Source organism: Cheilinus undulatus, linkage group 15 (assembly GCF_018320785.1).
Source record: "Cheilinus undulatus linkage group 15, ASM1832078v1, whole genome shotgun sequence".
Classification (NCBI taxonomy): Eukaryota; Metazoa; Chordata; class Actinopteri; order Labriformes; family Labridae; genus Cheilinus; species Cheilinus undulatus.
Genome location: NC_054879.1, coordinates 37272365 through 37296784, shown reverse-complemented (window position 1 = coordinate 37296784; position 24420 = coordinate 37272365). Strand labels below are relative to the sequence as shown.

The window sequence follows — 24420 nt, the reverse complement described above, 5'->3', positions numbered from 1 at the left end:
TTTTATGACCTAAAAGGTGTTTTAAGTTTGTTGGTGAATCAAAAAACCAATCAAATATTAAATTTGTAGTTATTCACAGTTTTTATAAAATCTGTGCTCAGTATTTCACTGTAAAAAAAAACTCAATTCAAACACTTTAAAATCCCACCCCATCAACTATTGACTCCTCTAAAGCTGGTGATATTTATCATCTGTTTAATGTCTGTTGTGTCTGTTTAAGGTCTATCTTAAGCTCACTTTCTCCTCCATTATTTAGCTCTACAGATGCTGTGAAGTTTAATCAAAGTCCACTGTGCTCCAGCATCCAGTAAGGGGTCGTGTCCTTCAGTAAAAAGAGGCTTCGGAACAGTCTTGAAAAATGGCGGGTCAGAAACTACTTTCAGATTGGAGGTTGATGTGGAAGCATAGCCTAGCGTACTGCCCTGGTGGGTAGTAGGCCACAAGCCCGTGGTTGTGCTGTGGATGTCCCAAGAGCCTGAAGAGTATAAGCAGTCCACGGGCGTATTACCAGGGGTGAAAAAGCCCAGACAAAAGAGATGCCATCAAGCTTGACTTTGACTTCTTGCTGCACCCCCCATCTCCACCCCCAGGTTACTGCTTGTCAGTCCCCGTGGTGAATTTTTAGCACCCAACATGCCTTAAACGTATGCACAGAGCTGTATATGTGGCCACTGTTGGTGCAATATTCATTCATCTGCCCAGAGATTTTAATATTATTTATTGCATACCATTTTACTCTATGGTAATCCACAAATCTGTTTTAATGTCTATGGGGATCTACCTAGTAAGACATTTTGTGGATTATTGAAGGGCTTGGACATTTTCCTCTTGATAACTAAACTATATTTTGATGATTTTGGCTTTTGACAGACTTCAAAACCAGCCATACGACTCAAAATTCAGGTCAGAATCAACTTGAAATCTCACAGTGTACAAGCTTTGACGACAACTCAATGAACTCACCAGTGAGTGAAAAGGCTCCGTTTTTTTTTGATTAGCAGGTTTGGTCTCTTCAGTGTTTGATACTTTCAAAATAAAGCCTGATCTTTAATGTAGAGCTGTCATGATACTGAAATTTTAAACTTGGACATGAAACGTTTAAAACTTGCAAACTTGTGAGAGTATGCATGCAACTTTTGATAGATGCAACCATCTCCTTAGCACCTATCTTATGAACTAGATGCATGTTTTTTAAATGTTGGTAGTTTTCCATACATTTGATCATTACATAACAGAGATAGTTTGGTGTGGTAAAAGTACTAACTTATTAAAAAACCTTTATAACCTTCTTTCAAAGTTGTCTACTCAGTATGAAGTTTCTAACCTTAAAAATACTGATGAAATAACATGAAATATTCCACTCTTATGAGACACTCCCTTAAATTAAGCTGCAGAAAAGCGAAGGAAAGAGTAAGAGAATGGGACTATTTGCATAATCATATTCATTTCTATATAACACTAAATGTCAGTGACAGTCAGATGAGATATGGTTCATGGAAAAACCTCTAATGTAGTTTAGTTAGAAGCAGCAACTCATGGCAGTATCTTACTCAAACATACTCATTAGAAAACGAGTTTATGGTTTTTGTTTATGTAGCTTTCCATTCCACTACCCAGTCAGAAGTTCTACAAAGTTTGGGTTTTTTATGTAACTCAGCGCTGACTTGGCTGAACCTCCAGCGAGGATGCCTGCAGGGATTCAGCAGAGTTCACTCTTATGTGTAGGATGAATCTGCCCCAGACTCACATCGTGCCAACAGTCATCATGGAAAGTTTGAGGAGGCTTGTAGGAAAAGGGCCTAAAAGGTGCAAAAGCAGCTCCTTCTTGATCTCATACATTTCATTCTTGTTTACTGCAGCCCAGATAGGAGGCACAAAAACTCCACTGATAACAGGCTAATTGACCACCAGAGCAAACATAAACACACCCCTGTAAAATAAACTCCTCGTAAACACAAATGCGCACACACAAACACAGAAGTACAGACCGGAGTCCTCACTGTTAGCTCCACAGGCACTTTTTTCTTCTGTCAGTGTAAATCTGCTCTGCAGCCTGCGTTCATGTTTGAGCCTGTATGATCATACAGCAGCGGTGAGCCACACTGAGAACTGTCTACAGGCACAGAGCCACTGTGACTGCACACACAAACATGCAAATACTGCATCCAGACTTCAGCTTTGAAGTCATTTCAGATTCTCACTGCAGGCTACAGGCCCTGCTCTGTCTGACCCCATCAAGCTCTGTGTTTTCTGATGTTGGATGCTTCAGTGTACGACTATAAATAAAGGCTGACTTCATTAATGATGAATCAGACAGTAATGTATTCAGAATTTCCTCTTTAAAGACATAAAAAATATCTGGGAAATGGTCCATTGAACCTCCCGAGTCTTGTTGCCTCCAAAAAATAGTACAAAATCCTCTTACTCCTATTATACTATGATAGGTCAAACTACGGAAGCCCTTAGCTGACATACAGCCATACATGTTATAGTACTCCATTTTTTCTGTGATAACAAGAACATTTTGGTTGTTTTCTCAAGATTGAAGTTGTTTTTTCAAAGCATCAAATTATTTATCTTGTTAATTTGGGATTAGAAACTTTGACTTCCCCATGATAAAAAGATAATCTCAAGAAAAGGGCTGATATTAACCATTTATGTTACAAAGACCCATATATGGTCACTTCAGTACACTTCCTTGGTCTACCCCAACTCTGTGATACAGCTGAACCAGAATGATTTTTCTCAGTCAATCAGTGGAGATCAGTCAACATTACAGAAAGTGACATCACAGCATCTGACCAATGAGCAGTGGCCCAGAGTGTCTCTAACTTCCTGTTTCCTCCAGAACTCTCAAAATGCAGTTTTACATTTCTTTTGGTCCCAAAAAAATGATTTTCATTTATTTCAATGAGTGCCCAATAAAGGGCTGACTTAATGTGACACTTAAACAAGTGTTGTTATCCTGAGCTAAGCAAGAGTGGTCTGGCTGCAAAATTTACATTTCTGACTGCCACTCTCACGCATACAATGAATTTCAAGCTTTTGATTTTTGTTTATAGATTCAACTTAATTCTAACAAAAGATTGACAGTCTGGCAGTCTAGCAACATTTTCAAAAAGAAAAAGAAAAAGATTGGAGGTCTAATCTAGGATTAAATTATGTAAAGACCCGTTTTAGAAGTAGTTATGTGAACGGTGTCTAACTTTAGCTTAAGCTAAAGCTAACAAAGCTAAGCTAGCTACATAACTATTGTTACTACATAAGCCAATGTAGCTATGTAAGCTTTAGCAATGTGAACTTGAGGAAATGCAGCCACAACTTACATAGCTAAGGTACCTTACATAGCTGCTTTGTTAGCTAAGCTTTAGTTATCTATTAGCTATGTTTGCTATGTAGCAGCATTATCTATAATTAAGCTAGTTTTAACAAATGTAGCAAAAGCTTATATAGCTACGTAGATAACATCCTACATAGTTTACATAGCTGCTTTGTCAGCTTAGCTTTAGCTATGTTTGCTATGTTAGCTACATAGCTACATCATCTATGGCCAAGTTAGCTTTAGCAAATGTAGCTAAAGCAACTTAGTTACACAGATAATGTAGATATGTAGCTTATATAGCTGCTCCGTGAGCTTTGCTTGAGATATGTTGGCTATGTAGCTCAGTTATCTATGTATCTTATGCAGCTAACCGAGCTACGTACGCTACGATTGCTGTATTATAATATTTTTAAGGAGGACAAGTTTTATTCTTTTAGGCAAACTGTTTACTTTGCTTCGTTAAAAGTTTTGTAATCAGGTTTTGCAGGTCAGGTTTTTAACTTTTGGTATCCTAACCGTTACCTTGAACCCTTTAACCTGAAAAAGAAGTGTATTGGTTTTTATTTTAAAAATTTCAGCATGTATTTCCGTTTTGAGATATACGGTGTCTCAGATAAACAGTCTGTGTGAGAGTGGACGTCCAAAATGAACGGTCTGCAGACATAAGCAGATAAGCAGATAAACCAAGATCTCAAGAGAACAACCAAAATATATCTGCTGACATGAAAAAACAAAGGACAATAAAACAGATGGATGCATGCCCATGTATGGCTTCTAAACAAAAGAAAAACTTTATCTAACATTAAAGAAGCTGCAGCTGGAGTAGCCTATTTGTGAGGGTTTCAGTTGCATTTCTGGCATTCATCATCATTTATTGACTGTCTGTAAGAAGGATTAAAGTCTTTTCTTTCCATCTTCCACCAAGACATAAGTTCATCAGTAAAATATCAATACTTCTAGGTAGATCAACATTAATAAGATCTAAAAGTCTACTTCAGCTTTATCAGAGTTAATTTAAAAAGTTGCTCTGATTGAGACATTGATTTAGAAGGAGAGAGGAAAGGGAAAATTGAACGTGCACTGCGGTGAAGTTTCAGGGCTTTCATTAGCGCCACAGACTCAGCTCTGTGCAAGGAAACGTCCCCCAGATGCACACTGCACTCCCCCCGCTGTCCTCCCCCTCCACGTAAACACAACCTCGGTTCACCATAAAACCAGTCGGAGGATAAGAAGCCTCAAAAACGTGCGTAGAGGTGACCCAAAAAACCTTCTCCACACACGACTCGTTTTATCCAAATCCAGCCTGAACATCAGTGATATCATAAAAGTATCACCACACAATCTAAAGTTAAGCGGTTCCTCTGTTCCATCCTTTTGGTCCAGGCAGGGTTATCTCTGCCTGAAAACATGAATGGAGCTCTTTGTTGGTCCTTACCTTCATACGCGGAGCAGAGGCAGAGCTGCACAAACAGGAGCACCAGCGGCCACATGTCTATGTTGAGACGTGGGGACGGACGCTCTACAACATGTGAAGGGGAGCCTTTCTGCAGGAAAACTTCCAGCGCATTCCAGCTTTCTAAAGGCCCGCCTCTTGCTCCAGAAACAAGGGAGGATTCTCCAAATACAGGCAGGCCCGGCCTGTCACCGGCACGAGGCGAGGCAGTTACTGAAGTTGTGCCAACCCCTGTGGGTCAACTGTGACATGGACTCCATTACCACCACCAGAGACTAAAACAACACAAATCAAACCCAGCTCTTCACAAAGAAGCCCCCCTGACCTCATTTCTCTGCAGTGGGTACTGAGAGCAGAGGTTAAGCTTGTTAGTCAGGGTCTCATAAGGGGGTGAGATAATTCAGTAGCTTGGTAAAAACAGTACACTTTTTTTCATTAGAAGTGTTAGATACATCTTGCATGCTTTTAAAAATGATAGAAATTACATTTTAAAGAGTAAAGTTACTTTTGGATGTAATGGGGGAGCCCTAAGTGAACATGTATGCATTTCATGTTACTCAGTTTTATCTCTGGTTTTCTGAGTTTTCTTTTTTCAAAGTTTTTATCAACACAAGTTAATCAACTCGGAATTGCAGCAGAAGCTCTTGTGCAGGTAGTTCAAGGGAAAACATGGCCCTACTGTTTTGTTTAATCCAATTTTTATTTCTGTTTGGATACACCATTGGGACATGCTCTTAAGAAGGCTATTGGAGGGAAAGCCTGATTATCTTATTATCACCTGCATACAGGTGAGAGCTTCAATAAAGTAAAGAAGAGCTCAGAAAAAGAACTCAGAAAAATGGGAAGAAAAAAAATCCTTCAGACAAACAGGGGGAAAAAGAAGGTTGTGTTCATTAAGTTGGCTCACGAATAATTCACTCAGATGTCACTCAGAAAAATACACCAAAAAAAGATAGTGAAAATTTATGTTGTTGTTCCAAGATAGTGATGTCTAACCTGACACGCCAGATGGATGTGGGAAACACATCCATTTGGTAAACCTCTAATGCACAGCGTTTGGGAAAGGGCAGAGCCTTAAAAAACAAACAAAAAAAAAAAAAATACAACTCGGAGTGTGGCTGGAGGAACGTTCTGTCTGTCACATCTTACTGGGCCAATCAGAGCAACAAAACACGTGACGTGGCCGTTAGCGAGGAGTAAGCTCCATAGAGAACTGCATAACACTGCATAAAAAATTTATTTTTATGTGTTGCAATATGCCTCCATAATTACAAGTCATTTTTGTTGTATTTCATGTTTTTGCTTCTCTTATGGCCTGCTTCATCATAGTTACGGATGGAGTGTGGCTGTTGTTGTGGTAGCTATTAGCTTGGATGTAGTTGTAAAGTGGCGGTTTAATTAGAACTGGACCACATTTCTTGATTAGAACAAGAGTGAAGAGCCACAATGAAAGCTTGTCTCTGCAGAGACAATGTTTTTGCATGTTTAGCGACTGGCTAGAGCTCAGGTAAGCATTAGCACTTGTTGCACTTGTTGCTCTGATTGGCCCCTAATGACTGGGACAGACAGAGCATTTGTCCAAACACTTTCCAAGAATTTCTTGAAATGCCCAGCATTTCCCAAATGCTCTGTATGGGAGGTTTCCCAGATAAATGTGAAAAAAAATCCATGCAATGGTCTATCTGATGTGCCATGTAAATTTGCTCTTTATCTCGAGGAATCTGAATAAAACAAAATGTATAGATGCACATCTTCTTATGATTTCCACAGATTTTCCTAATGAATTAGTCTGCAGCTATGCTGAGCTCAAAGTCTTTAATTCCTAGTATCAAAAAGCTTGTGAACAAGTAAGTCTGTAATAGGCTTTTATTTTACAACATTCTTATGGGGCTATAGCACTGACTGTACCTACATTGTGTCCCACCTACTTAGACTTTGGTATTTCCACATTAATATGGTATATGTGTTCTCAGAGCAGCTCTGTAAGATGCATTTGGAAAATAAGTTGACGATTCAAAGGGCAACATTTATGTACAATGAAGGTATCATATTTCTTCCATTAATGCCCTTAAGCTGCTAAAAAGCCAAAAAAGAAGCTTAAAAAAAAAGGAAAGTCAAGAACAAGTAATATTATACAAGACTAGTCTCCAAATGGTGTGAATGTATGTAATCATTTATTTATATAGGTCATAAAGAACATTTTAAAATACTGCAAACTGGTTTACACAGAAATAGGATACAGCACATGGCTCATAGCAGAGCTACTATGAGTACTGAATGAGGATTTTTCACTCCCCTTTCTTTGAAAAATAACTACTAACATTAATAATATTCCTTTTTCCTCTTTATCAAACACACAACCAACATCAATGGGTAGCAGCCATAACAGTGCAGAAGTGTTCAAGTTTCAAACACAGAAGTTCACATAAAGTTTCACATTTCCTAATGATGAACAATTCATAGGAAGTCAAGATGGATCCAAGTTGTTTCCTAGCAACGCTATTCTCATGGCATGTCCTACAGCAAGAAAAGTTTTACTAATGTTTTACTTTCAGTCTCCTATAGAGGAGGGAGGTTTAATCTTAAGCACTGTAGATGAATTCTGGCTTGACATTTGCACAACTGTCTTCCACAGCTGATTAATATTCTGCTTTATGAGAATAAACACGCTAAAGCTCACAGCAGGGGAGTGGGGTGAGAGTACAGAGCTGTTGAAAGGCCAATCAGTGTTGATTTTTCTCCTCCACGACGCAGAGGTCTGGATTCAAACCCTGTGAAGTGTGCGAGGGGGCGAGTCCGCACATGAAGGTGTCGAAGTGTTATCTTGACAGGAAACAGGAAAGGGAGGCGTGCAGTGAAGCGGCTGCCAGAGGATCTTCTGAGCTGTAATTATATGTGGGTTCGGCAGACCGATGAATTGTCTCTTTGAGGTCAGGTGTGCAAAGAGTTAACTGACTCTGAGGACTGCTCTGACACTCTGATGTGGAGTCACAGTCAGTGGTTTTGGATTATGTGATTCTGGGTTCAAAGGATATTTTTTCTCAAAGAATATTTTTTCAACTTTTCAAGCTTTACAACTTTAGCAGCATTGTTTTTTGATTTAACGAAATTCCCTCCTACATAAAGAGATAATAAACTTAACACAGTATGAAATTACTGCAGGGTTTTTGTCGCCATAAAGGGAATTAAAAGCCCACAGCCACATTTATGAAGTATGGTACTTGTGCTGAATGTACAATCTGAACTTTTTGACTGCTGCAGATCATGAAAAGGTCTCAAAGAAAGAATAATCATTCTAACCACAGACAAAATAGACAATGTGTGGGAAGACACAAGGCACTCTCAAAAATACAAATAATTCATGTGTGAGACCACCAGCACCGTACCGAACAAATCAAAATAATCCAGGAAACCTATCAAGTTAAGAGGGATCCAAAATTGTCTTGGTATTGCAATACAGTGTTTACATTTTAAAGGATAATTGGTGATACTCTGTATTAACCTTTCTCTCAACAAATCCCATGACATAAACAGAACAACATACGAATTTGTAAAGTAACAGGTTCCATGTACTAAAAGTTGTCACTGCTGGTCTAGGGGCTAAAACACACCACTGCAGGACAAGGTAACCAAAGACTTTCCCATGGACTGAGGTACAGTGTACAAAAATATGACTGCATGCTTAGGTGCAAAAAGACTTAACTACAGATTAAGGGACGTAAAAGCTTCACTCTTCACTGCAAGTTGGAGTACTAGAACACATCATGGCAGGTTGAGCTGCAGAAAGATCAGTGTAGGGTTAAGGTACTAGTGCAGGACGAGCTGCTAAAAGACAGCACTGCATGTAGAGGTACTAAATGGTGTCACTACAGGTAATGATACAAATGACTTCACTTGAGATGAGGGTACTTCAAGCCCTCGTGGTGGGTGGAGGTACAAAAAACACTGCATGTCTGGGTAATAAAAACATCACATGGAGTTGCTAAAAGTTGTCACTGCATGTTGATGTGCTAATAGATTTCACTGCAAGTGAAGGTAATGAAAGACTTCACCAATATCAGGGGGGGAAATGATTCAATATAAGATGAGGCATCATGGACAAGCACATTTCGAAAGGATGTCACTTTAGTGAGACATGGGACATAATTATGGTAACCAGAAGCTTCTCATTAGGTTGAGCAGTACTAAGTACTAAGAGATGTCTTTGTGAGTTGAGGTCTAGAAAGACTTCACTGTTGGTCAGTATACTAGGAGACTTCTCTGTAGTCCCAGATGCTACAAAACATTATGATAGGACAAGAATCTAAAAGATGTCAATGCAGGTGATTGCACTAAAATACATCTCTGCATTTTCATATAATAAAACAACATCACAGCTTACCAGACTGTTGTCTGGAGAGGGAGGGAGCTGAACCAGAAGGCAAAGCTTTTGATTTACCAGTCAATCTATTTTCCAACCCTCAGCTACTGTCATGAGCTTTGAGTAATGACCAAAAGTATTAAATTGTGGATACAAGCAGGCAAAATGAGATTCCTCAGGGGCATGGCTGGGCTCAGCCTTGGAGGTAGGGTGAGAAGCCCGGACATCCTTTTGCATGAAAGGAGCCAGTTGAGGTGGTTTGGGCATCTGATCAGGATGCCTCCTGGTTGCCTCCTTGTGGAGGTGTTCCTGGTAGGTGGAGACCCTGGGGCAGACCCAGAACTCACTGTAGGGATTACATATTCTATCTAGCCTGGGAGCGCCTCAGAATCCCTTAGGAGGAACTGGAAAACGTTGCCGAGGAGAGGGGTGCTGCCTGCTGTCACAATGACCTGACCTCAGATGAGCAGAAGAAGATGAATGGACATTACAATTACAGTTGGTCTATGTATGTCAAATCAGAGTGCAGACTGAGTTACTCAAAGATTTCAGGGAAGTTTGAGGTGACCAAAGATTTCAATTCAGCTGAAAGTGTTAAAGACTTCACTGCAGGTTTGGGTTGTAAAAATCTCCCAGCAGGTCAACAGTATCAAGAAATGTCACTGCAGGCTGAGGTACCTAAAGACTAAACTTCAAGTTCAGATACTTGAAGAGGTCACTGCTCATCAAAGCACATAAAGACATCATTGCAGGTCATGGTACTTAAATATATGACTGCAGGTTGTATACATCACAGCAAGTTCAGTTACTCAAAAACTTCAGTGTAGTTTGAGTTACTTAAAGATTTAATTTCAGCAAAAGGTACTCAAGGACTTCTTTGCAGGTTTGGATTGTAAATGTCCAACCAAGTTGATGTAATAGAAAACAACACTGGAGGTTGAGGTACCAAAAGAAGTCACCCAGGTCAAGGTCATGAAAAGAGTGTTGCTTGAGGAACCTAAAGACCTCACATTTCTAAAAAACAGGTCAACATATTCAAAGATTTCACCGCAAGTAGAGGTACTAAAGTAAAAGGATTTAGTGCCAGACTAAAGAAAACACTTCAAGTTGCGATACTAAAGGACATCACTGCAGCTCCAAGAACTCAAAGACTTTACTTCAGGTTCAAAAGCTAGAAGACATCACTGTGGGTCGAACCTCTGATAGACATCACTGTAGGTCGAGGTACTGTGGCAGTACGTTGTTCCAGAACTGTTGGTCGTCTGGTTTCTTCTTTGTCCTTGGAGCTGGTTTTGGTTTTCCTTTCTGTTGTTTCTCTTTCCTGTCTGCAGCAGTAAACTTCTGTGTGACTCCCTTCTTTGTTTTGGGGGATTTGACCTTTTCCTCTTCTTCTTCCTCCTCCTCTTCTTCTTCTTCCTCCTCCTCTTCTTCCCCACTCTCCTCTTCTTCTCCTGATTCTTCTGCCTCTTCCTCATTTTCATCATCAGAATCAGTCTGTCCTTTACTTTGAGTGTGTTTTGTTTTATCTCTCTGCTTACTGAGTTGAGTCACTTTTTTTGCTTTATTATCCTCTTCCTCCCCTTCTTCCTCTTCCTCATCCTGCTCTTCTTCATCAGCCTCTTCCTCACTTTCATCATCAGAATCTGTCTGTCCTTTACTTTGAGTGTGTTTTGTTTTTTCTCTCTGTTTACTGAGTTGAGTCACTTTTTTTGCTTTATTATCCTCTTCCTCTTCTGCCTCTTCCTCCCCTTCTTCCTCTTCCTCATCCTGCTCTTCTTCATCAGCCTCTTCCTCACTTTCACCCTCATCTTCATTGGAATCAACATCTTTCTTTCCTTTGGTTTGCAGCTGTTTCGTTCTTTCTCTCTCATTTTGAAGCCTGGTCTCTTTCTTTGCTTTAACATTTGTTTTATGCTCTTCTTCCTCCTCCTCCTCATCCCCTTCCTCCTCTTCTTCCTCATCCTCATCCCCTTCCTCCTCTTCTTCCTCATCCTCATCATCGCTGGCTTCTACAACTTTTTTATTGACTTTTTCCTTTTTTCTTAAAAGTTTTTCCTCTTCTTCGCTTTCATCTTCATCATCTTCCTCCTCATCTTCACCTTCTTCATCTTGACCTTCAGCTTCTTCGCCTTCCTCTTCTTCCTCTCTCCCCTCGTCTTCCTCCTCTGCAGTCTCATCCTCTTCTTCCTCATCTGAAGACACTTCTTCCTCACCATCCCCCTCCTCTCCTTCATCACTCTTTTCATCCTGGTCTTCCCCTTTTTCATCAGCATTACTTTCTTCTTCTTCATTTTCAGTACTCATATCAGATTCTTCATCCTCTTCCTCTTTCTCCTCCTCACTTTCAGTGGAATCTTGACCATCTTTTTCTTCCTCACCCTCACTCTCTTCCTCTGCTTCATCCTCATTCTCTCCCTCTTCCTCATGACCTTTTTCTTCTTCAGAATCAGACTCTGCAGCCTCACTTTCCTCTCCCTCCTCTTCTGTCTGTGCAGCACTACCTGATTCTTCGCCACTTTCATCTTCCTTTTCCGCACTTCCATCCTCTTCCTCTTCATTCTCTTCTTCATCTTCCTCTCCCTCCTCTTTTGCTGCTTCAGTCATCTCAGAGTCACTTTCTCCTTCACCTGCTTCTTCTTTACTCTCGTCCTCTTCGGCCTCTGTGACATCACTCTTCATATCACCTTCTTCATCCCCATCCTTCTTGCTAGAGCCCGTTTCCTCTTCATCATCTTCTTCTGCAGCTTCCTCATCCCCCTCTTCCCCAGCTTCCTCTTCCCCCTCACTATCTTCAGAGACACCCTTGTTTTCCTCTCCTAAGGCTTTGTCACTTTCTTCTTCTTCCTCTTCTTCTTCATCTTCCACAATGTTCCCACTCGCTCCCTCCTCAACTTCAGCATCTTCATCCTTTTCTTGCTCATCGTCTGAAGACTTGCAGGATTTATTGTCTTCCTGTTCCTGCTGGGAAGTCTCCTCTATTTGTGAAACTATCTGCTCTGAAGCATCACTTTTAACCAGCTCTTCTTGCGACCGGTCTTCCTCTTCACCTGCTTCCCCTGATTCTGATTTGATGCTGGCCTTAACTTCTTTCTCTACACTTTCAACTGAAGAAAAATGTGACAAAGTTGAAGAAAAAGAGGGTTGTGTGATGGCACTTTGCTTTGTGATTTGCTTCATTCGACTCGGTGTAGCAGTGGCTATAGGTGTACCTGTATCACTGTCAGATTGAAAGCCCCCTATATTTGTCACTGCCTCACTAAGTACCCCCATAGCTGCACCTGCTAATCCCACAGCAGGAAGCAAAGCGGCTGCTGTACCCAGGATTTCCCCTAACTTTGGCTTTTCTTCCTCATTGTCCATTTCAGAAATATGTCCATCTTTATCAGCAGGTTCAAAGCTTGGCAGTGATTTGGCACCACTGACAGAGGCTCCTTCTTTCCTCTCAGTGTTTTGTGAGGAAATGGAATTACCTTGCACTTCAGATGCTGTATCTTGCTGTGATAACAGCTGGCTGGAAGCTTCAGTTTGCTTACTCCCTGGCTTGCCCCTCTTATTATCTTTAGAGTCTCCATCATCCTCTTTTTGAGCCCGGCTTTCCCCTCTTTCTTCTTTTGCTGGCTTTGTTTTTGCTTTCAGTTTCGAGTCATTGGCATTCTTTTTGTTCTTACCTATAGAGCTGTCAACATGAGATAGCTTCTGCTTATCTGTACTTGTGCCTTTTATCCTTTGAGCAGTGTTCTTTGCTAAGTTTAGCTCATTAAAAAGTTTTTCCTTGCTATTACTCTCTCTTTCAGAGGTATTTTCTGCAGATTTAATTTGTCTTTTGATTGTTTTAGATTTGTCTTCTTGCGTTTTTTTTTTAACAGGTGTAGACTTAACACTCCTTGGCTTCTTAGACTGAGCAGGTGAAGTGACAGGTGTGGTGTGCTTTTTCACTTGTGGAGTTTTACTTTGATCCTTTTTTAATTCAGGTTTTACATTATGCATCTCCTCTGTTGGAGTCGATTGGACTGATCTGCTCTCCTGCTGCATCTCCACCTCAACAGGCTGAGGTTCAGTGGTTTCTGCGTCATCCTTTGGAGCATTTATCACAGATACTGGGCTTCCACTCTGAACAGATAAGCTGGACATTTCAATTACGTTTGTGACTCTAATAGAGGGAGACATCTGGTCAAAGACTGGTGATTTAATTTCCTCACTTTTTTGTGACTCTTTCTTGAAAGTTTTCTTTCTCTTGGCATTTTCCTTCACATCAGCCAGTCTTCGCTGTGCCTCTGTCAGTGTCTTCTGGACAGATTTGGGAGACCTTTGGGCTGACTGTAATACTTTGCCCTTATGTTTTTGGGATTTAAATTGAGTAGGTCCTTTTCGAGCTGGTTCATCTTCAAGATTTCTTATCTTGTTGGACCGTTTGGAGATGTTCTCCTTTCCTCTGGATATGACTTTGGGGCTTTTTGGACTCTTGGGGCTACTCAGAGGAGACACATCTCCCTTTGAGGGGCTGGAGCCTCTCAGGAGCTCTGTGGGTAATGCCTTAAGAGAGTTTTGTTCTGCCTTTCCATTTGACTGTATCATAAACGCCTCCACATCTTTAGTGGTTCGTCTAAGAGCTTGTCCCTTCTTCTTCTTTATCTATAAAAGACAGACAATAAGGAATTTAGTCGGATGTAAAAATGCACATAAAGCAGGCAGAGAAAAAGGTCCAGAAAAAGGAAGACATGTGAGAACAACAGAAAGCCTGCAATCAACACAACTTAATAAGCAGTTGTAGCATTTGATGTTTGATGTGTTCCTCTGCCAGTGGTTTCTGACTCACACTCTGATAACACCTTTTATCAAATAATTCTGTATCCAAACAAAAGAAAAACATCTGAATTGTTTGAAGATGTTGCAGTAGTTTTTTCTAACATAGATGTCATATATCCCTTAAATCTATTTAAGACTAACCTATTTGAAAACTGTATAATCATTTATAGAATGTTATTTAAAGCATATGGAAATTGTTTTTCTTTTAACATATCTGTGTTTTAACTAGCAATCGACATATGCTAGGTGGGCAAACATAGGCACATCACAGTTGCAGGTGGGAAGTGAAAAAAATCTATCGTCATGCTTTGATGAAAAGGAAGACTACTCATTTTTCCACTGCTGCTTAATAGACGACTGTTAATTAGGTCCCAGAGAGGTGTGATGTAAAAAGGCTTTATTTAACTGTCAAAGCAGCCATTTTGAAACAAAATGTTCAAACTGCTGTTTGATAACTTAGAGACATTATTTTAAAAATTGTCAACCTGATTTATTTAATGTGTAATTATCATGTGCAGTGTGCCTGCGTAGTTCTTAGTGCCTACACGTCAGCACTCAATTGTTTTTATTTCACTTTTTCATACTGCTGCTAAACACATTTTTAGAGGGAAATTTTGCACTTAATAATCAACTTCATTCTTCTAATTCCTAAAATAACTGGTTATTTTGCATTTTAAGTTAACATTACATCCCACCCCTCCCCCAAACATGGTGATAGTTAATTAATTAAGTTAGTTAGTTAGTTCGTTAATTAAGCTTCGACATAAATATAAACCTATGTTATAATAATTTTCCTTGAGCCCTTCTAACATCTTACAATAAATACAAATAATGTCATAAGACAAATAAATACAAAATACACTGCCCGTCCCAATAAAAAAGTCACTCTAATATTTTGTTGGGCTGCCTTTAGCTTTGATTATGGCATGCAATCACAGTTTTTGGCCAAGATCTCGTATTAATGATGGGAGAATTGGCCCGCTGCGCAAAGTCTTCTCCAGCACATCCCAAAGATTCTAAATGAGGGTTAAGGTCTAGATTCTGTGGTGGCCAATCCATGTGTGAAAATGATATCTCGTTCTCCCTAAGCCACTCTTTCTACTGTAGTAGCACAGGAAGGATTTACAAAAATGCCTACAGAAAGCCCTTTGGTTTTTTTAATATTCAGTTACTTTTAATGCAATACTAAAAAAATGTTTATGTATTTTTTATGCCACTTAATATTTGTTTGTTTTGAGTTGAAAAACACACACTTTAAAACAATCAGAATTCTCTACCAAACATGTAGATAACTAAGAAAGCAGATTAACAATACCATCTAAATTTATGTATTAAATTGTAATTGCAACCTAAATATTGTTGCGTATAATAGCAATTGCACATTATTATCACATCTGCAGCATTATTAAAGCTATGACCTTATGAAAGGCTGTTTCATGTTACAACCAGACCACATGGTCTTCTTCCTGAGGACCACATGTTGTTCTATAACACACAACATTGCTGGAGACTCCTTCACAGCTTGCTTCATCACTGGCTGTGGAAACACTGATGAGATGTGGCAAGATTCCTGCCAACTTCTCCCAAAGTGTTGCTTGTGTGTGTTTGTCTATGCACTGTGTGTTTTCAGTGTGTTTTTGAAAGGGAATCCTAATTTCTGAATCTGCTTTGAGGAAACCAGCGTACATTCTTTAAAAGGGTGGAAATGATAAGATAAATAAGAGAACAAAACAGTTAAAAAGTCTTATTTTACATCAGTGATGCACAGTGGAAAATATCCATACACACACTGAGAGAGTTCAGTATGTATGCTGAGCTATGCACATTTCCTGGAAAACTCCATGAGCGCTCAACATTACTGCTTCCTGCCCTGGAGTGCACATAATCTAAGCCACAACCAAGAAGTCTAAAGAGGAAAATAACTGCTTGATGAAGTGAATTAAATCATACTTCTATACACTATCAAGGTTAATCATTGATTAAGAAATCACACAGAATTCATTCTCTCACCGTATTTGGCCAAAAGTCCGGCTCAACTTCTTTCTCAGGGATATTTTCGAAGACATCGTCTGTGCCATCCTGTGTTTGAATAGTTGCTACCTCTGAAAATAACGGACAATTTTAAGGTTCAACAGCTGTGTACTATTATTTTAAAACACATTTCAGTTTAGATAATGGGTTAAAAATACCTGCTTGCAGCGATGGAGGATGATCATGCCCCCAGAGATCTTCATTTGAGATATCACTTGAGGGTCTCGAGGGGAAACTAGGCTCTTGAGGTGACAGAGGAGATGAGGAATTTTCAAGCAAGTACTTTTTGGAGGGTTGTTTCACAGTCTTGGTAGGAGTTACTGGGATATACGTTTTTTGTTTCGATATAGACTTTGGTGAGAGTAATGGAGAAGGCAACTCTTTGGATTTAGAATTTGAGGAAGCAGCTTTTGAGGATTTTCTCTTTAATGTATCTGATGATGGAGACTGCGGGCTTGAAGGCTTAGAGGATAAAACTGGGCTCGGTGTTGCTACTGATTGTGGTTTTGGGGATGAAGAAGGGGTGCTTTTTGTTGAAAGGGTTTTAGGAGTTGGGATATTTCTGGATGTCTGCCAGGAGGTGTTGAGGAAGTCAGAATTCAGACGTGGGAGGTTCTGAAACATTTCCCCAAACAGCTCAACTGAGCTCCCCTGAAACACAAGAGAGGAAAGACAGAAAAACATCACTCAGATAGAGGTCTAAACCACATCTATGGAGCTCCCCCATTCAGTTTGAGAAAGGAACTACACCAGAGCCATAACATGGTGCTGCACTGCCCCCTGCTGGAGTTAAATAGCAGTTACAGGGAACTTTTATTTACGAGCAGTTAAAGGTTTTCTTTAGAGTTTACCAAACACAATTTAAGATGTTATTGGCTTTTTTAAAACCATACTGAAGGTAATTCAGTGAAGTAAAACTATGCTAGAAACCAGTAAGACAGCATAAACCCATTTTAAATATTGGAAAACAACTTTAATACCTTGAGATAGGATTAAATACTGTAAAAAAGGGGGCTGGATCCAGATTTTAAAAAAAAAGTTTAACATATAGTTGGAATACTGACTTATGAACGAATACGTTTTTTTGTGTGTTTCGGTGTTAATTTTATCTGTTTGCTTTTACAAAGTTGAATCACTGCAAAACAATCATCTGGCAAAAATTCTGATAACTGATTCAGACAATCCTGAAAAGAAAACCCCTCAAAGTTCTTTACTGAAGTTTTGTCATGTTTACAACAACTAAAAGTTCTAATTCATTAGTTTCAGTAGTCTTTTGAGAAGCTGTTTCCGTACCAAAAATAATAAGCAAAGTGTATGTTCCTACTTTTTCTCTGTGGCGGGCTCGTGCAGAGAGGGCTGGACGTGGGACGAGTGCATTAGGATCAATCAGAGTCTCCAGAAGGAGAATTTCTGCGAATCTTGACTCCCAGAAATTCTCTGTATTTGGGACATCCTTCACCGGGACATCCTCTTGACTTCTTGGTGATCTGGGTGTAGCTAGCACCAACATGTGGTCACCACCGCAAGACACCTGAACATGAAAAACACAACAACTTAAACACTGTTTAGAGTGTTGGACACTGTTATTTTAGAAATACAGAATGTACAACTTGGGAGGTAAACTAACACCACATTTCAGACATTTGATAGACAAAAACATGCTCAGTGGGCTTCAGTCTTTTCACCACATTGACTTACTGACTGAACATTGTGCTTGAGAAATCGCTTGCAGGGTGTCGGGCTGAACCGGTTGAAAAAGTTCTCCTCCCCTAACCCCAGTTTTCCATGTCGACCGTCACCAAACGTGTAGAGAAGCCCATCATCTGTGAAGAAAGGAAAATTTAAATGTGTCACAACTGTATTTCTATGATGTTTACTGCAACTACTGCATTGTACAGCATCTGAAAGCACATCAAAAAATACTTTTAGCTAATGTGGTAGTCTTATGCAAGATGATAAATATTCTTCTGTGACTTCAGCCTGATAACACTTTATAATTCTGTAATAAAAGGAAAAACATCAAACTAAACTCAGTGCTTACTTGTGATCACAGCAGTATGGTTCTCTCCACAAGAGATGTGCTTGATGCTTTTGTCATAAAAGTGCTCGAGTGCTTTTGGCAACTCAGCTTCAAACAAAAATGTTCCGTGGCCCAGCTGACCGTACTGGCCTCTCCCAAATGTGTAAATGCCTTCCTCTGGTACAGAAAAACAGACAAAATGAAATACATCTTTGATTAGCAGCAGAGGTAAACAGCAATTTACGTAAATACAATTTAATTAAATACTCTAAAACAGCGGTTCTCAACTGATCCAGCCTTAGAACCGACAAGTCTGTCTTATGACAAATCGTGACCCAAGTTTCCAAAAAAATTGCAACAACACGTTTAGTTAATTAAATATGTTGGAGTTTTGGACCACAATACATGAAACGAAAAAGAAAAGGGACAAAAGCCAAGTTTTTACCCTCTTTTCCTATCATTGAGGGTATTTTTTTTGCCAATTTTAAAGAGATCTTGAGAAATTACTTCATTATTATTGGAAAAGTAGCCGTTTCATTGGAAGAAAGGGAGATGAATAAGTTTAAATATTGATCAAACATTTAAAATGACCTAATTCCAAAGTAATAAAGGGTAAAATTAAAAATATCAATGCATGTTCAATAAGGACTTCAGGACTTGTTGCCTCCATTTTTTTTTTCAGACACCTAGTTGTGACCCACTGAAAACCGCTCCGCGACCCAATTTTGAGTCCTGACCCACCAGTTGAGAATTACTGCTCTACAATACTTCCAAGAACCTTTTAAAAAAACAACAACTTCAGAGAGGAAATTTGTTTTTCCACTGATCTTAATCGATTCTTTGACTGCCTTTATAGTTTTTCAAAGTGCAAAACAGAAACTGCAGGAACTAATTGTTTTGTTTTCCTTAAAGATCTTGGCACTTTATCTTTTTTCTTCAATAAACTGATTCCTGTCAGAAACTCGCTGAAATAACTGAGCAGAAACATGAGTGACATACCATAATTAGTAAGATGACAGCCAACACAGGGAAATCTTTATGGTTCTAATACATAAGGTCTTGTAGTTCCAATAATTCCACGATACTTCACATTACTGAGCTTTTACACAGCTGAAATTATGACTGCATTTTACTTTCAACTGACTAATTAACTGGTTATCATTTTTAATAATGCTTAAAGGACATGAACAGAATATTTCTTCCATTGCTGATTACATTACAAGGAGTTACAATACTTTTGTTTACAATACATATCAAGCATAAAAAATCATGTCTAAAATATTTTTTCTGCTTTTCAATGCAAAGCAAAGTATAATTCAAGAAAAAGGCTTTTTATCTGATCTATAATGTCAGTCACACTACTGCCATAAAATGCTTACATTATGTCCCTTATAATGAGGTTATTTATCCTTCACTACTGTAATTGTTGCTGCAAAGCTAAGATGCAGGGGGGAAGAGATTGTTTATTGCATATGCAGAATAGATGTTTAGGGACAAATTCAGTGAAATACTGTATACAGAATGTGTATTGGTTTTGAACACACATCCTACCTTTAGAACAGTCTTTCTCAACTAGGGCACTGCAGCACTCTAAGCTGCCTTCTGGCACAGCCAGTGGAGCCTTCAGATGGCTTTAAATTTAACCAAGAATCACCATAAATATAGATCATTAGCTATCCAGGTGTATACAGTGCAATTAAAGTATCCACCCCCATGGATGATTTTCCCTATTATTGATTTTATTAATCAATCACATTGAATATAATTTGGCTTTTTTGATTAAAAAAAATAGCAAAAACCCTCTTTAAAGTCAAGGTGAAAACAGATTTCTACAAAAGTAATGTCAATTGTAAAAAATATGTAATGTAAAATAAGTGGCTGCATAAATATTCACCCCCTTTAAAGTGACTGACTTAATTCAACAGAGGTCCAACTAATTGATGCCAGAAGTCTCACAATTAGTGAAATGGGGATCACCAGAGTACAGTGAATGTGTCTCAAGTGATTGTAGTATAAAGACACCAGTGTCTTGAAGGTTCTGTAACTGGTTAACCAGCGTTACTGGCTAACATTACACTATGAAGACAAAAAAAACTCTCCAAGCACCTCAGAAAAAGGACACTGAAAAGTATAAATCAGGGTTCAGTTAAATCCATCACAAATGGAAGGAATATCTTGAATTTCCCTTGGGATTAATAAAGTATCTATATAACTATTATCTATATGGCACCTGTAAATCTGCCTAGATCAGGGTGTCCTCACAAACGTAGTGGCCATGCAAGAAGGAGACTAGTGAGAACAGGCTACCAAGACACCTATGAGTACCCTGAAGGGGTGTTGAAGAAAACTCATTAAATCTTGACTAGAGTTCGCCAGAAGGCATGTGGGAGACTCCATGGTCAAGTGGAAGAAAGTTCTTTGGTCTGGTGATGAGAACAAAATGGTGCTTTTTTGCCATCAGATGAGACATTACTGCACAACACCACAAACGCAAACTCCCCACTGTTACACGTGGTGGTGGTGGCAGCATCATGCTGTGGGAATGCTTCTTGGTAGCCGGCCCTGGAAGGTTTGTACTAGGTAGAATAAATGCAGCAAAAGATAGGAAAACCCTGAAGTGCAATTATATTCAATCTGCAAGAGAACTTCGGCTTGGGAGAAGATTGTTCCATCAAAACAATAACACAATGTATTTGCATTTTTCCAACAACTCCAGGAGCTGTTTTCTATTCCTAAGAATCACTTTTTCCGATACCTACAAGCTCGTAGTTTTGCTCACAAAATGTATACCCAACTTCCAAACCTGCCTGCCGATACAATCTTAGATACTTTCTTTACTCAAATCCCAGTCATGAGAAGAGGTATGATTTTGCATATTTATAGTCAAATCCAAACCCTATCCCCAACCTCTTTGAATACTGTGAAAGCTCTCGGGGAGGAGGAACTAGGGGACGGTATCTCAGATCACTGGACTAAAGTTAGACTTTCCAAAATCTATAATACAGTTGACCCGTCGTGTGAAAAATGTCACCAGACGCCTGCAAACCATGTCCACATGTTCTGGTCCTGCACATCTCTGTATAATTATTGTACTGCAATTTTTAAAACTCTGTTGGAGGTAACTGGGACATTTCTACAACCTAATGCTATGACTGCTTTGTTTGGAATCTCTCTGGTGCCCTTACCTAAATTACAACTAGATATAATCGCCTTTGTTACTTTATTGGCTCAACGCCTCATTCTATTGAGATGGAAGTCAACATCAACCTCTTCCCACACCCTGTGGGTAAAAGAGATTTTTGATAATTTAAAACTTGAAAAAATTCGATATACATTAAAAAGATACTCTTGTAAATTCAGAGAGGTGTGGGGCCCCTTCCTTGTTTATGCAGAAAACATTATTTTCCCACTTGTTCCTGAAAAAGATCCTGCTCTGTCCTGCTGCTGGCGTCTGTTTGTCAATTAAGCCTCTCATTACTGTATTGATTATACATAAATTATTTCTTTATTGTATCTTTTTTCTCTTCCCTCCTCTACTCTGCTTTAAGGACTGAGACTATTATACACACTAACATGACCAGTATGACCGGACTGACCACCCCGTTCCAATGTTTCTTTTTTTTAGTTTGTTGATGTGAACCCTTCAACACTGTCATTTATAAGTACTGTGAACCTATTACCTCTTTGCGTACAAAAATTTAATAAACAAAACTGTGAAAAAAACAATAACACAAAGCATGCAGCAAAGGCGACAATAAGGTGAATGTTCTGGAGTGGCGGAGTCAATCCAACGGAGAATTTGTGGCTGGACTTAAAAAGAGCTGATCCCAATGCAACCTGACAGAGCTTGAGCAGTTTTGCAAAGAAGAAGGGATAAAATTGCAGGGTCCAGATGTGCAAGCCTGATTGAAATCTAGCTAAACAGACTCAGTTCTGTAATTGCAGCCAAAGATGCATCTACTAAATACTGACTTGAAAGGGTGAACATTTATGCAGTCACTTATTTTACATAAAATATTTTTGTTAATTGACATTACTTTGTAGAAATCTGATTCACTTCGACATTAACATTTTTTTGTAACTTTTTTGTAAAAAAGGCCAAATTATATTGACCATGGTGGATTTATCAAATCAGTAACAGGGTAAAATAATCAAGGGGATGAATAAGTTTCATGGGCACTATATAATCAAAATGGTCTCTATGCCCTATTCCTGGAATTACGTCAGCATTGAGGTTAAATTAATAGGCTGAGTATAAACTGTACAAAAAAACATGCAGGGGTTATCAGTTTGTACTGAAATGCATTAAAGTGTTTTCAAGTTCTGCACAGCCATTCTGTGAAATACAGACATTTTAATTGTTCTAAAAGAGTGTTACAGATTTATTTTGACAATTCTGTTACTAACTTAATCTCTCAGCAGCCACAAGGATGTAAAATATTTGTTTTTATCAATACATTTTGAAAGGGGTTACATTCAAATCTTGTTTTTTTAAAAAGCTGGTTTGACAGAAAAATAGGTTTAGAAATGCTGCTTTAGCTTACCTGTGAGCACTACAGTGTGCTCCCCTCCACAAGACACCTGGGTGGCACGACCCAGCATCCCTTGCACCCTTTGAGGGAGTCTATGATTGGTCAGCTGCTCCTCCTGGAGACCGAGCCTTCCATGCTCACTCTCACCAAAAGTGTAGAGATCTCCATTTACTAAAACAAAAACACAGCACAACATTATTAGTGAGATAAGTTAATGTTAAAAGTATCTGGAAGTCTGTTAAACTTAGTACCTGTGACAAACGCTGAGTGATGGTACCCGCAGGAGACCCACATCACAGCCTCCCCGACATCCACCTCTCTGGGTTCTGCTGTACATTCTTCATCTCCTAAACCAATCTGACCTACAGAGTTTTCCCCCCACACGAACAGCCTCCCCTCGTCTTCCAATACACAAACACAAAACAGAAAAGTCAAAAATAGCTTTGCTCGCTTCTGCATTTGCTAGCAAGAGATTCCTCTGACATCATGACTTGTAAATGTGTGAACCTGTTAAGGCAGCTGAGGTGTTGCATCCTGCAGAGAGCATTTTTATTGGTGCATGGTCACAGAAGGGAGGTAATGGGTGAAAAGATGTAGTGCTGTTGCAGTGGTTCAAACCTAGCTGCCCCTCCTGGTTACTGCCTGCACCATACAGCCTACCCTGCCCTGAAAACATAAACAAAATTGATGGGCAATACTCTTCTATAAACAAGGATACAGCTGTCATATTAATCTATTTCTACAGTGTTGTACCTGTGCAGACAATTGTGTGATCTCTCCCGCATGCAACAAGCTTCACCTTTTCAGACTTTAAGGCTGGAAAAGAAATACAGAAGAATTATCCTCTAAAAAAGCCACAATAATAACAAAAACTCCTTCTTATCCTGTATTTGAATTGAAGGCTGGACAATTTACTGAAGGTATTTACATTTTTTTTACATTATGCAGTGTGATTGCAAACTGGACAATGCTAGGATTTTGCAAAACATTAGGGTATAATCTTGACTGATGGAGGTATTTCAGTGTTGTGCTGGCTGCATGAAAAAAGGGACCATATCTATGCTGGAGGGATTCTAGTTATCATCAGCCCTTGTGATAGACAGAAGCCAACTAGTTTGGCCAAAACCTTTATTATAGCTTGTGTAATTAAAGAATTGAAAAAAAAAGACTAAAGACAATTACTATCCAAACCCAAGCATAACGAAATGTACCTTTTACTGAGATAGGTTTGCTGGTAGCAGGCTTCAATCCAAGCCCAATTTGGCCCCAAGTGTTGTCACCAAACATCAGCAGCCTGCCATTTTCTGCAGACATTAAAACACAATACAGAAATTGAGATAAAATGAAAGTGTAAGCAAATGTCTGTATTTGAATTTTCTTACACTGACTATAAAAATGTGCATAAATCTGGAACGTCCCACCTGTGATGACAGCAGAGTGCTCTCCTCCACAGGACACTTGCACTGGTTGGTCATTTTTTAACCAGAATTTACTTGGCACATTGTCAGCAAAACTGCTTTTTCCAAACGTGAAGATGGCTTTTGTTTCTGGTGACAGGTATATTGATTCGTTTAAGTATTGTTTGGAAAAGCAGCACTTAAAAGCAACACTTAGTCCTCAACTTCTCTGATCTAACACCGGCTAAATCCTGACCCAGCCCAGCCTTCTGTCACATCTCAAGCTAAGTAGCAGCCTGACGGAAATAGCTACAGGTTTACCACACAGTCCATGAACCGTTACATTTAAGGACATGTTAGTACGTCATCAATAAAGCAAGGGCAACATGCTGGTAACCGCCGTGTGTTTCAAGCATCCTCACCTGGTAGGCTCTCATCTCCCTGTCCCGTCATCTCCACGGGTGCTCCCCTCTCACTTCCTCTCGCTCACCTTGGAGCT

General features: G+C 39.4%; 2 protein-coding genes across 2 annotated transcripts in view; both read right to left on the bottom strand.

Annotated features, from left to right (window-relative positions):
• srpx (sushi-repeat containing protein X-linked) overlaps nucleotides 1–9362 on the bottom strand; it is a 40787-nt gene extending 31425 nt beyond the window's left edge. The window contains exons 1-2 of the mRNA XM_041806377.1: nucleotides 9290–9362; nucleotides 4758–5006 (exon numbers count right to left, since the gene is read on the bottom strand). Of these exons, the coding sequence (XP_041662311.1) occupies nucleotides 4758–5006; nucleotides 9290–9362 (322 nt within the window). The remainder of the gene's footprint in view (nucleotides 1–4757; nucleotides 5007–9289) is intronic.
• Nucleotides 9363–10344: 982 nt separating this feature from the next.
• rpgra (retinitis pigmentosa GTPase regulator a) lies at nucleotides 10345–24374 on the bottom strand. The gene is made up of 18 exons (XM_041806376.1): nucleotides 24344–24374; nucleotides 23946–24071; nucleotides 23736–23828; nucleotides 23278–23340; nucleotides 23032–23190; nucleotides 22776–22925; nucleotides 22537–22695; nucleotides 18014–18169; nucleotides 17671–17795; nucleotides 17297–17503; nucleotides 16450–16623; nucleotides 16131–16214; nucleotides 15952–16041; nucleotides 12345–13767; nucleotides 11038–12239; nucleotides 10840–10920; nucleotides 10696–10734; nucleotides 10345–10605 (listed from the first exon to the last, which is right to left on the bottom strand). Exons 1-18 carry the CDS (start codon nucleotides 24372–24374, stop codon nucleotides 10345–10347), a joined length of 4623 nt encoding a protein of 1540 aa, XP_041662310.1.
• Nucleotides 24375–24420: the final 46 nt, after the last annotated feature.